The sequence below is a fragment of the Lissotriton helveticus genome, chromosome 12 (assembly GCF_964261635.1).
Source record: "Lissotriton helveticus chromosome 12, aLisHel1.1, whole genome shotgun sequence".
Taxonomy (NCBI): domain Eukaryota; kingdom Metazoa; phylum Chordata; class Amphibia; order Caudata; family Salamandridae; genus Lissotriton; species Lissotriton helveticus.
In genome coordinates, this window is record NC_136073.1 from 886,989,776 (window position 1) to 887,005,754 (window position 15,979).

General features: G+C 47.1%; 1 protein-coding gene across 1 annotated transcript in view; it reads left to right on the forward strand.

The window, feature by feature from the left end:
* The window catches only part of ACTL6B (actin like 6B), a 173,348-nt gene that overhangs the window by 100,688 nt on the left and 56,681 nt on the right, over positions 1-15,979 (forward strand). Inside the window, exon 8 of the mRNA XM_078671622.1 lies at positions 11,480-11,569. Within this exon, the coding sequence (XP_078527748.1) occupies positions 11,480-11,569 (90 nt within the window). The remainder of the gene's footprint in view (positions 1-11,479; positions 11,570-15,979) is intronic.

A 15,979-nucleotide genomic window follows, 5' to 3' on the forward strand; every position in this document is an offset into this window, starting at 1 on the left:
CAATCCCCAAACACTGCTAGGGGTACTACTAAATCGACTATTTTGACTAAACCAATCCCTAGAGCTTTGGGGTGACAAGGTATAAACACCCATGCCTTGGCCCAGAAAGACCACAAACGGGACTTCCCCAGCATCAACTTACCCCCAGAGGCTTCTCCTTTTACGATTGTTTTAACAGGTGTTGCATCCCTTAAAGATGATAAAACCGAATCGTATGGGGACCTCAGAAACAAAGTTGTTTTTTGGTTAAATAAAAACAGACCCCTTCACCCATCTTTTTCCCCGGAGATTTTGAGTGTTAGACGTGTAGATTGGGTAGGACCTTGCCCGAAAGATCTGGAAGGTGATTGCATTATTATTAACTTCAGGGACCCTCGTGTGGTGAACTTTATACGTACGGAAGCCAGATTTGGGAGGATGGGGGATGTGCAGTCGTTGGGTCTCAGTTATTTCTATCCCAAAAGAAATAATGTCCCCTTTGTTAATCCCCTAATGCGCAGTAGATCATTCGCGAGAGTTCCAATTGATAGGAATACCTATTCCCCGTCTATCCCCCACCTGTTTAATCGCTTTGAAGCACTTTCTGGCTTGGAGGGTATCGACTGACTCTCTCCCACATCTAGTGGAGAGAGTCATCTTGATAATCCGGAAAAAGGGGTAGATGATTCATGTAGTATATTACGTTCAGCTAGCCAGGAAGGGGGGGGGGTTAAACATGGATGTGGTAAATGGGAGTGTCTTAAAGGGGAATTCTCTTGTTGATTTCGCACCTAGTGTTGTGGGGGTTCCAAATCGAGAGTTGATTGTTTTAGACCACGCGGTCCCTTCTCATGAGGATTCGGTATTGAAAATAGCTTCATGGAAATCGCAGGGCTGAAAGGGCGATTAACCTCAGATGATTGGGCAGCTTTTGTCGATTCATTTGATGTTTTATTATTCCAAGAGAGCTGGGCTCCTGAACCAATCTTTCGTGCAGGCTTTCTGAATTTTTATAAACCTGCAACCAAGGGTAATAAGGGTAGAGCATCAGGAGGCTTAGTAATTTGGGTAAGACAGACCATTAACTGTAGATCGGTAGAAATCCCTGTGAACAACCCCGATATTTTGGGGATTAAGTTGTGTAGGGAAAACCATCAGAATATTATTCTTATTAATATTTATGCACGAGGCCTCCCTGGTGGGAGATGCCCGGCCATTTTAGACGATCTGGACTCCTACCTAGAATTGATTGAGAGAGATAACCTCATACTCATAGCAGGGGACCTAAATTGTACCTTTGAACCCCAGAGGAATGAGGACGAGGGTTTGTGCTGTGAGGAAGATGCTAAGTGGAATATTCCGAATTTGTCACTGTATTATACCAATAGGAGTACAGAGGCTGCTTTGCATTGGCTAGGGCTATGCTTAGAGTAGGGTTTGAGAGCGACTAATGGCCGCACAGTGTCTGATAAATCTGGCCATCCTACTTTTGATAACGGGGTTAGTAAAAGTAGAATAGACTATATTCTGGTAAAAATGGAGTATTGGTCCCTCGTGGAAGACATGGTAGTTGTGGACCATCCAGATAGTGACCATAACCCGTTGTTTTTAAGTCTGAAACTCTCTGGTGGTGTAGGTAGATCTCTTGCACCTACGTGTGTTACCGCAGAAGCCGTATCAACAAACGATAGAAGGCGGGTTAGATGGTGCAGGGTCCTGGCGGATCCCGCCATGTTAGATAGTATTTCCCAGGAAGCTTCAGCAGCATTGAACGCCATATATAACCTATCCTCTAATATGGAAGCGGTTCACCAGATTAGTGATGTACATGAGCAGTGTTTTATCAAATTAAAGGCTCTTCTTACCCTTCCTCAGAAGCTTAATAAAGGGAAAATACCTAGCTCCAGAAAGAAATGGTATAACAGAGAATGCAGGGAAGCATATAGTGGTCTTAAAAAAGCTATTAAAACAAGAATAACCACTGACATTAAATTGGCAAGGCAAAGGTACAAAAGGGCCCAGTGGGAGGCGAGGAGAGAGTGGGACGATTGTTACTGGCCCGATTTATATGAGCTAGTCTCTCTTCTAATCATACCAAGTTCTGGGAAGTTGTTAAATGGGGCAGAAACCCTGATTCACAGATTCCAGTCAACCATGTTTCGGCGGAAACATGGGTGGACTTTTTTTCGTCCCAGTTTAAAGAGCCAGAACATGAAAGTAGTGATACCTCGGTGACTTGGGCCCTATTGCATCCCCCATACTGCCAGCACTTGGTGTTTACTAATGATGACACTGAGTCCGCTCTCCGATTAGTTCAAGCAGGGAAAGCTCCCGGGATGGATTGCATCCCGGCAGACCTATTCAAACTAAATCTCCAACTCTGGGTTCCTTACATCACCCAGGTTGCTAACGCTATTGCGAAGGGGGCAAGGATCCCAGACTCTTGGAAAGGGGCGGAAATTCTGCCCGTTTTCAAAAAAGGGGACCGTTCGATCCCTGGCAATTATCGCCCTATAAGTTTAATAGATTCCCTGCAGAAAATCTTTGCAAGGATGGTTCTTGCCAGGCGAGTCAACTGGGCCAAGTCCGGGGCCTATCCCTTCAGCCCGGACACACCCGAGTGCGACATCCGCCTGGGCGGAGGGAGATTACAATGGTACCCTACCACCTTCCGGTATCTAGGGATACGAATTTACCGGGACCCAACAGACGTCCTGGAGGGGAACCTCCTGCGGAGGATCGCCTCAATTAGGGCACAAATCAACTTCTGGAACACCTTGCCCCTTAATGTCCCTAGCCGAATAGCGCTGACCAAAATGATTGTACTGCCTAGGCTGTTATAATACTTCGCCAATCTTCCCACGTATGTGCCCAACAGAATATTCCGAGACCTGGAGGTCCTGCTGCGCAGCCTCATCTGGAATTTGGGCCGCCCCCGAGTGGCACTGACCAAGCTGTATATGCCTACTGATTCGGGAGGCCTAGCGGTTCCCAACATGGAGTTGCACTACCTCTCGGCACAACTACAATGGGTGACGGGATGGCTGAGCGGCAACCATCTGGACGACACTGCCTCGGACACCGCTGCCTGGACGCAAACCCAATTTTGCACATTGTTCCACCCGCTAACCAGGACCCCCTGCCCCTCCCAGTTGCACCTCGCAGTAGCACGCAAGTGCTTCCTGAGATGTCTGAGACTCGCACGAACGACGACACCATACGCCCCGATATTACCCCTACTGGGCACTCCGGGCCCGACAGGTGCACTGACTGAGACACGTCTGACAGCCTGGACGCAAGCGATCTGTATGCGGATGGAGAGTTGCTCCCTTTTGCGACTCTAGCAGCTGACACAGGCCTCCCAGCTGGCCAGTTCCTGTTACATGCGTCCCTCTTGCGCACGCTTACCGCCTCCTGGGGCGACATGACAGTGGAGCCACCGATGCACACCTTTATGCAATACTTGCACGTTATGGGCAACGGCTCACACATCATCCACTGGCTAGCGCAAGCCCTGCAGACACTCTCACAAACATCAACGACGCCGCTACGGGAAAAATGGGCGACAGACAGAGGACGAGACTGGACTGACAAGGAATGGGAGATGATTTTGGCCGGACCGACATACATCCCACGCAACCCCCGCTTTAAAATCATTCAATTCTACATTATGCACCGAGCCTACCTTACGCCCAACAAAATTAACAGGTACTTCGCAACCACGACTGCTGCTTGTCAACGCTGCTCCCTACATGGGGCAGACCTCTTATACATGCTATGGTACTGCCCAGACATACGGCCATACTGGGACGGCGTCACAGCGCTACTCACACACAACACTGACGGACAGCTGCCCCACACATGGGAGGCGTGCATCCTGGGTCTATACAGACGCACGAAACTTAACAAAGTACAGGCGCGCTTCTGGGACATGGGCCTCATAACGGCGAAACGCCTACTTGCTAAACATTGGAAAGCCGCGCCCCCCCCACATATTCGACACTGGTACACCTCCTTCACCAACTGGGCGCGGGCGGAAAGCACGGTCCTCCTCTGGGAGGAAACCGCAGGGCTTCGAAAATTCCCCATCGGCCAACTCTGGGACGACCTCCTTAAGTCATTCCAGTGCGCCTGCCAGGAACAAGGGATAACCTGAAGCGGCAAGCCCCGTTGCCACTACGACGGCACGAACCAACGACCACAGTGGCCATGGCTGCGTGTCCCCTCCACCCCCCCGTGTCCATTGCTTTGCATCGCGGAACATCCTGCTGCACCTCGCCCCGCACCAGCTGACCCCCGACCGGAACCCACACCAGTCTCCGCCCTCCCCCCCCTCTCCCTTCCCCGATCTCACTTGCTTCCCCACTTACAGAGGTCTTTCTTTCCTACAGTTGTCTAGACATAGGGGACAGTTAACTCACTGGTCAAGTTCCCCGACCAGACCCCCTCCCTTATTGCAGACGAAAATAACCATTGCATCATGTAGCTGGAAAGAAGCAGCCCCCTCATAGAGTTCATAACGCCTGCCGACAGCGCCCAGGGACTGCAGTAAGATGCGGACTCACGCCGGGACCCCACCCACAATAGGAGACGACCAGGATATGCAGTACACCTAACATCACCCCCCAGTCTTTTACTTTGCGACCTCCCACTTGCAACACTGGAGAGACGCTTATATACCGCACTACCAGACATCCTGGTCTCCATACACAATGGCTGCAAACACGACGCGCCAAGCTTCACTCCTTGCTCCTACTCCTCAGTGAGCTATACCACCACACATCTTGCTGCACCTGCGTCGGCATTATGCACACACGTCTGAACCCGCCACCTGCCGACAGCTCCCCCACTACTGCCTAACCACAGCGGATACCCAGATCCTCAGGGGGGACTTGAGCGCTGAACACAACAGCACTAATGCCTGACTAACTCTGCAATGTTTATGTTCATAATAAAAGATAAAATGTAGACCTATCATTTATGCAACTGAATGCCAGAATGTGGTACATATATGTCTATGGATATTGCCGCCGGACCCCCGGGTTGCCGGCTAAACGGCTGTGTCATTCCACTAAGGACCCTCTTGACTACACGTGGCCCAACTGGCCCTTGCATGCCACAGAATGTACAAAGTATGGCAACAATGTTAAGTACAATAAAGGTCTTCCAAAAACCAAAAAAAAAAAAAAAAGGATGGTTCTTGCCAGGGTTCAAGGGTGGATGGAGATGGAGTGTATTCTCTCACCATTACAGGCAGGATTTAGAGTAGGTACTAGCACCATCGACCAGGTCTTCCGATTGGTTCTGATTTTTTGGAAGGTAATGCTATTGGGCGGAGGGACTATCTTTGCCGCCTTTGTGGACCTTAAGTCCGCCTTCGATCTTGTGCCCAGGAAAAAAATGTGGGCTGTCCTGGATAAGATCGGACTGCCGCCTGAACTACTTGGGATGCTAGTTAGATTGCATGAGGACAATTTTGCCAGAGTGAGGTGGGGGAGACAGGGGCAGAAAACGGATAGTTTCCCTGTCACGAGGGGTGTTCGCCAAGGGTGCGTTTTGGCACCTACCCTCTTATTATTTATTAATCAGGTGGTGAAAGTTTTTGAAAATACCCCAACTAACGCACCTATTTTGGGTGGGACTAAGTTCCCATTGCTCATCTTTGCAGATGATACGTTAATCCTCTCTAAGACTCGCAGTGGTCTCCAAAAGGCGATTAATAGATTTGAGGATTTTTGTAAACTTAATGAACTGCAAATCAATGTGAGCAAGACTAAATTTATGGTTTTAACTAAAAATCACCCTGTTAAAAGTCATGTAAGCATGAATGGAGTCGCCCTTGAACAAGTGGATGTTATGACCTATCTCGGAGTGACCTTGGATTACCGCTTACGCTGGAAGCCACAGGTCGAGGCACTCCACTTAAGATCTGTTCGCCTAATGGGTTGCCTGATCCAGGAACATAGATTGTCTGTGACTAAAAGGGTCTTACCAGTACTAAAGATCTATGAAGCAAAAATTAATTCCGCAATTCTGTATGGGGCCGATCTATGGGGTTATAAGGACCTAACACCCTTAGTAATAGCCCAAAATACATTTTTGCGCAAACTGGTAGGCTTACCCCAATCCTCACCAATCAAACCACTCTTGCTAGATATGGGTTGTAAACCAATAAATGAAATGGCAAGATATCGGCTCGTAGCACTTTGGAGACGGATCTGGACGTCTCCGGACCTAAGTCTCTTTGCGAACGAACTAGCGGATGTGAGATCAATTATGGGCTCAGGTAATATCTCATGGCTCCGGGAAGTGAAAATAATTTTAGAAAGTATGGGACTTAGCCAATTGTGGGCTAACCCGGGGTCTACTGTGTTCCCATCCAAACAAGAATTTAAAATGCTTTTCTGGGCTGCGGTTAGAACCCATTCTGTTGTATTGTCAGATACTCCCACTCTAACTGGTTGTTTCTTGGTCACAAACTGGATCCCTTACTTGAGAACTATTGGGATGTCATCACCAAGAGTCTGGACAAAAAATTATACCACCAGTTTAGAGTGGGCTCCTTACCTGTGAGGTCCTTTACCAAGAAATGGGAAGGTCATACAACTGAGTACTGTCCTTGGTGCAATGACCAAAAGGAGAGTGTGGGACATCTTCTCTTTGCCTGTCCGGCTTATTCAGCCGCCAGGAACAAATGGACTGGGCCCATATGTCGCAAATTGAACATTGGAGGGAGTGCTGAGGCACCGTGGGCTCTAAGAACAAATACTTCAGAGATTGTGGTTATAGGAGTCGCAAAGTTCCTAGGGTTGGCTTGGATCATCAGAGCTAGACACCTTCATGTACAGTGATTTTACTTTTAAATATGGCCCTTCTTTTCATACTGAGTCTTTAAAACCTGCTGTTTAATCTTTGTCTTAATGAATTCTGAACGAATTATGATGTTGTCATATTTTATGTGTATATATTATCTGGTCCCTTTCTTAATCCTGTTTGTAAATTGTCTTTCATGATGTAAAAATCGAAATAAAGACGTATGAACTGAACTGAACTGAACTGCTTTGGAATGGAGAAGCCAGGGCGCACCTCGGGGTTCTTTCGGTGCTTGCTGCTGACTTGAGTGCTTTGGAATGGATAAGCCCATGAGCACCTCAGTGTTGTTTTGGTGCTTGCTGCTCACTTGAGTGATTTGAAATGGCTAAGACTGTGTACACCTCGATGTTCTATCAGTGCTTGCTGCTGACTTGAGTGCTTTGGAATGGATAAGCCAATGAGCACCTCAGTGTTCTTTTGGTGCTTGCTGCTGACTTGAGTGATTTGGAATGGATACGCTAGGGAGCACCTCGGTGTTCTTTCGGTGCTTGCTGCTGACTTGAGTGCTTTGGAATGTAGAAGCCAGGGAGCACCTCGGTGTTCTTTCGGGGCTTGCTGCTGACTTGAGTGCTTTGGAATGGATAAGCCAATGAGCACCTCAGTGTTCTTTTGGTGCTTGCTGCTGACTTGAGTGATTTGGAATGGATACGCTAGGGAGCACCTCGGTGTTCTTTCGGTGCTTGCTGCTGACTTGAGTGCTTTGGAATGGAGAAGCCAGGGAGCACCTCGGTGTTCTTTCGGGGCTTGCTGCTGACTTGAGTGCTTTGGAATGGATAAGCCAATGAGCACCTCAGTGTTCTTTTGGTGCTTGCTGCTGACTTGAGTGCTTTGGAATGGATAAGCCAGGGAGCAGCTCGGTGTTCTTTCATTGCTTGCTGCTGACTTGAGTGCTTTGCAATGGATAAGCCTGTGAGCACCTCGATGGTCTTTCTGTGCTTGCTGCTGACTTGAGTGATTTGGAATGGCTAAGACTGTGCACACCTCGGTGTTCTATCAGTGCTTGCCGCTGACTTGAGTGCTTCGAAATGGATACGCCTGTACTCACCTGGGTGTTCTTTCAGGGCTTGCTGCTGACTTGAGTGCTTCGGAATGGATACGCCTGTACTCACCTCTGAGTTCTTTCGGTGCTTGCTGCTGACTTGAGTGCTTTGGAATGGATACGCCTGTACTCACCTTGGTGTTCCATCGGTGCTTCCTGCTGACTTTAGTGCTTCGAAATGGATACGTCTGTACTCACCTCGGTGTTCTTTCGGTGCTTGCTGCTGACTTGAGTGCTTCGAAATGGATACGCCCGTACTCACCTCGGTGTTCTTTCGGTGCTTGCTGCTGACTTGAGTGCTTCGGAATGGATACGCCTGTACTCACCTTGGTGTTCTTTCGATGCTTGCTGCTGACTTGAGTGCTTCGGAATGGATACGCCTGTACTCACCTTGGTGTTCTTTCGGTGCTTGCTGCTGACTTGAGTGCTTCGAAATGGATACGCCTGTACTCACCTCGGTGTTCTTTCGGTGCTTGCTGCTGACTTGAGTGCTTCGAAATGGATACGCTTGTACTCACCTCGGTGTTCTTTCGGTGCTTGCTGCTGACTTGAGTGCTTCGGAATGGATACGCCTGTACTCACATCGGTGTTATTCCGGGGCTTGCTGCTGACTTAGAACTTGTAACCCAAGGGCCTGGGTTCTTTCCCCAGCTCGGAATGTTGTGTGATTGTGGGCAAATCACTTAATAAAATAAATACTCAGATGTGTAAAGCGCGGCAAATCTTTCATGAGGCTGTCTAGGTGCTGTTCCTAGTCATGGAGAGATTTACCCAGAATCACAAGATGTTGAGCTGACACCGAGAATCAAACCTGGATCCCCAGCCCCAAAGTCGGTAGCTCTGGCCGTTACACCACATCCTCTAACTTAACTTCCATGTGCTTAAAATTGTAAATATACAGAATGTGAAATTCAACGCAATTATAAATATGTATCTGGCATGAAGTGTCAGCACACAGTTCGAGCTGCTCTCCAGTTGATGTACACAATCTTGTCTCTTCCCTGACATCCCTTATTAATTTGGAAAGCTCCTTTACTAAGGTTCATGCTATGAATACATGCACAGGTACATCTGATCTGAATGCTCCTGGACTGTGACCAACCCAAGAACCGATGCTGCTTTTGAAGTGAAACCATCTCCCTGTGACTGAAGTGGTTTCTCCTCTTCTGAGTAAAGTTGAGTGAATCCTGGCAGACAACACATCATGGGGCATATTATCAAGGGGGTTTATCTCCGCTTTTTTGGCTTTAAAAGCCAAGAAAGCGGAGATAAAATTATCTCCCTATTACCTAGCTGTCGCTAACACCAGTTAGCGACAGCTAGTAGGAGATAGCGACCATCTTGGGCCCCACTTTGCATGTCAGTGATATTTATCACTAATGACATGCAAAGTGGGCGTGCCAAGATGTTAGCGACTGGAAACAGTCGCTAACATCGCTATCTCCTATTACCAACTTTTGGAGATATTTGCGCTAAGCGCGAATATCTCCAAAAACTAACACCTGCCCTTAGCAGTTCTTAGCCATGTTATCCAATGGGAGGTGGATAACATGGCTAAGAGCATTAGCTCGGTAATGCATGAATATCGCTGACTTTTCAGCGATATTCATGCATTGCGGCCGTTTTTTATCGCATTTGCGATAAACCTTGATAATAGCAAGGTTTATCTGCGATAATTTCTGACGATGCTTAGCGTTAAAAAATTCGTTGCTAAGCATCGTTAGCGATAAATATCGCTTAACGTTGGTAATATGCCCCCATGTTCTTTATCAGCGAGCACTGTCTGGTATGTCTCACACTGCGCTAGCTCTGGGGGTGGTCTTCCTTTGGGAGGGAAAAATAGTATCCAGGCGGACGTCCTGACCAGTTTCTAGCTTGTTTCTCACAAAGGTCAAAGGAATGAGTCGGTTTTCAGTCAGTCTTCGCTGAACGAAGATTTTGCCGACTAAAAGTGCTGGTGACGACACTGTCTTGAGCTCGCTTCATGTCTAGGCATGGAGGAAGGTTTTGTTAGGAATGTTGTCCACCTAGTCTAAGGGTCCGATTTAGATATTATCGAACGGCCCATGGCGACGGAATAATTCAAGCAGGCGGTATTTATAAAGCATTGGCAGGAACTGCTGTCATGGCGATGCCTGTCAATGCGTCTTGTTGTTTGGTGCAGGGCTGCATTAGCTTGACGCAGTCCTGCATCAAACAGTATTCTTTACATATTTTCAAAAAGGAAATCCCAAAACAGGATTTTCTTTTTGGAAATAAAAAAGTAACACTCTCCTCACCATGGAAGTCATCTCCCATGGCGGGGGAGCATTATTTGTGCTTTTACTGGCCCTCACCTCCACGATTTGCCTGGTAGTGAACGACAGTAAAAAAAATCCTCATTGGGCGGGTGGACATGCAGCCATTTCTATGATGGACCTTACTCAGACGGGCCATCGGAGAGGTTTGGTAACGGCAAAGACGGATTAGTCACTGCCATCGCCAAAATCGACGGTCTGCCCGCATTTAAATCGGGCGGACCACGTGTTGCCTGTATGTACTCGGTTGCCATTGTGACGGAATATACAGACCGCCAACATTTAACTCGTAAAATGCTAACAGTTGTCTAGTTTGGGCTACCTTCTCTTGTTGTGTAATGATTTATCATTGTGTGAGGACTGCACAAAGCCTTAGCAATACTTTGTCAGACTTACCATAATAAGCATGTGCTATTATTTGTAACCAGGTTCTGAGAAATAAGGGTTATCGCATTCATATTAACAGCGTCAATCTCGACTGATCAGGAAAGTTTCTCCAACAACCCGATTAACAGGACTCGCCAGGAAGTTAAGAAATTCCCCACTTGCATGGGGTCCCCGTTGCCCCATTCTGGCCAAAACAGGTTTCTTTTGGAGTGTGACCTGCTGTTGCTTCTTGCACTCTGGTTTTCCTGTTTCGGCCCAGAAACAATTCTTCTTCCTTCCTTTTCCTGGTCTTGAAAGCTTGATCCTTGTTAAACTAGAGCGGGCACACTTGGGTTGACCAGGATCAGACATGGGCGTCTTGTGTGCAGCCGGGACAGACTTCACTAGAAGGATCAATGGATTACCAGCCAGTTGAAATTGAGGGAGAGTAAGAGGTAGGAGTAACGGAAACACCATGAAGGTACTTCTCCCTTTAACTCCTGATGCTGCCACGATGAGTCACACTCCCCCATCTTGCTCTTGTCCCCATGGCGTAAGTCTTCTTCAGTCTTTATATATTCTTTACCTCAGTTTAGAACCTGGCTCTCACTGCCCACAAACCTCAAGGACTGTGACTGCCTTCTCTGCAGAGAGATACCTCAACCTTTCCCACTGAGAGCTGAATTTGCAGAGTTCTGCAGAAAATACTAAATTAAACTGAAACATTTTAGCTTTGACAAAGTGAATTAAAGACAAGCTCTTCATATGTACCCAATTGTTTTGTTATTTTTTAGATCTGTTTGTACTCTAAGATAATAGTGTGGGCAGCCTGATGTGCGAGGCAGCATACTTTGCCTGGATATGTATTGGAGTGTCTCTTTCTGACCACTGTCAGACTGACCAATAGCTGACTTTGTTTCCGCAGGAAGCTGTCCGGGAAGGCGCCTCGCCCAGCTGGAAGAAGAAGGAGAAGCTGCCGCAGGTCTCCAAGTCTTGGCACAACTGCATGTGCAATGTAAGTAGACGGCGGACACGCCAAGGCTGACCCTACAGCGAGCTCCCATCTCATCCTCTGCGGTGGCTGTAGGTAGAGAGTGACACTTTATCATTATTCATGGGTTTATGTATAATGCAATACCATCGCAGTTATAAAAGTATGTTTTATTGATGAATTCCATAAAGCGCCGGCATGAGGCTTCATGCCTGCTTCGTAGCAGTGGAGTGTCTCCGATTGTGGGGCCAGTCATACACGCTTGAGTCAGGAGATAGGCAGGTGGGCGACTGCCAGGTCTGTCATTTCAAGTTTTAGGCAAATGTTGCTGGAAATGTTTTAATGAGCCTACGACAGACCCAAGACCTGCTGACCTTCAGGAGGATACTCAAGACCTAGCTGTTCGATCAGTAGCGTCCCCCTCCCCCCCCCCCAGCGCCTTGAGACCCTCGCGGGTTTGTAGTGCGCTTTACAAATGATTGATTGATTGATTAATGGACCTACTTCCATTATGCAATTCGGGAGTTTTCTGTGCTGTCCCGAAGTGAGGCAAACGGAGACCTCTCTTGAGGATACAATACAATACAATGGCATTTATAGAGCACACGGCTACTCCTAAGGGCGCGTCCCAGCGCTAGAAGCAAGGACCACCCTAGAAACAGGCCAGCTTCTTAGCCACCTGACGTAAACGTTAAACAGGTGGCTCTTCAGACCTTTCCTGAAGATCCTTTCCAGGATAACAAGAAGAATTTGAGGACTTCTGGATCCGCGGACCACGGTCACTGATAGCGCTGTAGGCATTGCCGGTTAGATCTGGATTGGGTAGTCAAGCTTCCATTGCTGACCTGGGACACCAGCTCCGAGTGCAGTAGCGTGGCCACTTATGAAGCATTCTGGGCCATTCGTCCAATGGCTTTGTTGAGAAAGTGAAACTCTTACAGAGCTGGGTGTCAAGATCCTCTTTCATTTTACTCTGTCTGTGTCCGGCTGCTTGATTTAGTCTTCTCTGCAGCGGGGGAATATCTTTCTTTGATGCAGCCATCATGATGGACTCTTGATTGGCTCCTTCACCCGGGGGAGTTGATGGACTCTTGATTGGTTCCTTCACCTGGGGGAGTTGATGGACTCTTGATTGGCTCCTTCACCCGGGGGAGTTGATGGACTCTTGATTGGCTCCTTCACCTGGGGGAGTTGATGGACTCTTGATTGGCGATGGGTCCTTTCTTAACGCATTTTTTTGGCAAGCGTATGCACAGCACTTTCAGACTGCTCTGTTATACTTTTTATTACTTTCAAACGCTTAATGCCTACTACCTGTGCTTGCAATACATATATAAATAAAAATATTGCAGGCCAGACCAATTGGTCTCATTTTCGTTTCCAAAATCCTTCTCAGCAGTGGTGGTGAATCCCCAATGAAGGCGCCTCGGTGGTGCAAACTGGCCTCAGAACCATTTCACTCTTGATAGGAATAGTAAGAGACGTTTTTGGGAGGCTGAACGTAGGGGTTTGATAGGTCTGTAAGGAATTAATAGTATTGAAGGTACTCTGGGGTGGTGACATGCCCAATACCGTGTACCAGCCAGAGTTTTTTTATTTATTTGATCCACGGTTTGATTGGTAGCCAGTGGATTTTTATTTTAGTGCTGGGCTGCGGTGATCGAAGCTCTTCAAGTTAAAGTTGACTGAGGCAGCAAAGCCTTGGGCTCTGTGCAATTCACTCAGGGTTTTGAAGGCAGCCCCACTAGACTCTGTACCATTCGCTGAAGCGTAAAAGGGCCACACCTGTGATGAGGGGGGATTGGTCTTGAGTTGCAGTAGGGGGAGAAACCCATGGACATGGCAGAGGTAGAAGAACACGTTCAAGGTGACAGAATTGACCAGGATGCAGAAGGATAGTTCACTATCGAAGATGACTCTGAGGTTTCGGATCGATTTGGAGAGGGAGGAAGGCCGGCTTAGAGAGCGGGACGTGATTCAGGCAAGAGTGTCTGGTTTTCCTTGGCTGATTAGTAGGGTCTCGGTGTTGGTGGCAGTCATGCAAAGCCAGTTCTTTATTATCCATTTTTGCTGATGTTGGAAGCAGTTGTGCATTTCTCTTCCAATTTCTAGTTGTTTCTGGACCTTTTTCATGTATTTGCGTATCGTCAGCATACATATGGAAGCCGACGCTACTGCTGTTGCAGATAGCTACTAGCAAATCCACACAGATTTTGAAGAGGACGACTGAGAGGCATGACCAAGAATGCACACAGCTGGTCCTGTGTGAGGTTTTAGTTGTTAACGGGGTTCATTCCACCTGATGACTGCGATTAGCCAAGAATGACCTGAACCACTGGAGTATGTAACTTCTAATCCCAAATGTGGTCTCCAGTCGAGATAGGAAAATGCCGTGGTCGACCGTATTCAAAGATGCAGACATTTGTAGAGGATCCGTGTGCAACTTTCACCCTTGCTTTTGTTTATGACCCATCCTTCTTTTGGCATCATGCGGTTATGGTCAGGTGTGCTTCCGGTCTGCATTCATCTCTTTATGCCCAGCTAGGTCTTAACTCTGCATCTGACCTCTTTGTCCCACTTGTGTCTTGGATCTGTATCTCGGCTGAATGTGGCCCAGTTTGCTTTAGATCTACAACTAGTTTAGTTGTGATACGCTAGACATAACATTAAACCAAACCCTAATGGTAACGCTAAACCCTACCCCTAAGTATCGCTGTTTAACGTGTGTTCATTCTACCACTGTAAGCCGAACCCTAACACTGAGCCATATACTAATCCTAATCTTATCCATAATTCTTATCCTGACCATAACAATATCCCTAATCAGAATCAAATATGTCACCTTGCCCTAGCTACAATGAAATGACTCCATTGACCTCAGTGCTGAAAATAATTTGCTGTAATGACTTGCTGAACTTTCTGAAGTAATGGCTCTGCGTCGTGGTTTTTTTCTGTGTATTGTTTTTGTCTTTTCTGGGTTTATAGTCACAGTGTAATTCTACCTCGTAGTAAGATATGTGTTGAATTCTTTATAATTTGCTCTGTTGCGGTCTGTGTCTGGTTCATTCTGCCTCCAGGGGCAGTCAGATATGCAGTGGATGTTTTGTGGTTTATTTCTGTTATGTTCGGAGTCTTTATTTGGTTCTGTTGTGCTCTGGTTTGCTTCAGCTCTGTTTTGGGTGCGGCATGTTATCCTTTATACCATATGTGGCTGTAGATGCTTCTGACGTGTGTCCTACTCAGTCGCTGGTGGGTGTGCTTCCAACCTCTTCTTGTTTATATGCAATGAAGTAAGTGTTTTGTGGTTGTAGAATACTGGCTAGTCATGTTTCAGACCTGCATCTGTATTGGTTGTTTCTGCATACACTTTAGATATGTAATCAAAGTAGTTTTGGTCGTATATGGTTGCAATGCCAGTTGGATTTGTTGGATGAGTTTTGCTTTAGCTTTGCCTCTAGTTTTGTGAGCCTAGGCGTTCACAGACTCCATTACTAGAGAGCTGAGCCTTGCGCATCACTCCCCTGGGAGAGCTCCCAACCCTTCTGCTTGTAAGTAGGGAGCATGGGTCTTATAACTAAGACACCATAGTAAGTCCTCTGCCCTTGTATCAGCAGTTTAGAACTGCTGTGTGTAGGTGCTCACCCATTGCTGAGCAGGACTGCTCAGGGTGCCAGGTAAAAAGGGACAGCAGTCCGGCTCCCTCGAACACCTGCATTATAGCAGGTTGGGGAAATCTTACCAGGGCAAGGCTCCACCCGCGCATGTTAATCATGATTCACAGCTGTTTCTTACGGGCTCAGTCCTTGAGCGTTTTCACAGTTGTAACGATCCTTAGTGTCGAAGTATCTCCTTGTTTGCTATTGGGTTCAGCAGATGGAGTTTGAGCATGGCGTATACTTTCTTCATGGGGGTCCAAAGATGTGGAGGGCACTCTGCACACACATTACCCATTTACTGGAATTGACAAATGTGATTTAAGTCAATCCAACAATATACGCAAATTATTTGTATGCGCTCCAACTTTAAATGCGACAAAACCCTAAAATTAAATAAGATACACTGCACCCTGGCTCTATATTAATCAGCTGATGAGCTTCCTTGGCATTGCAGCTTATAATCAACATCCTGCCGTCCAGTGACAGAGGTTAATGTAAAATATCTTACTGAACTGCCTTGCAGCCCATCCTGATGAACACCCATTACAACCAACCTTGAAGTCAGAACATACAACGGCTACACATTGATATCCAATACCACTATCGCTAAACATTTGGGTGAGCTAGCTGTATGTTCGTAAAGTAGCTCACCAAAAAACTACATGTGTACTGCTTGTAAGTGTTGTTACACAAAGTGTTCATGTTCCATCCTGTGCCTGTTGTGTGTTCATGCACTAAGGGATGCAACCTGCAGTAATGTAATATTGTTAACTGAATA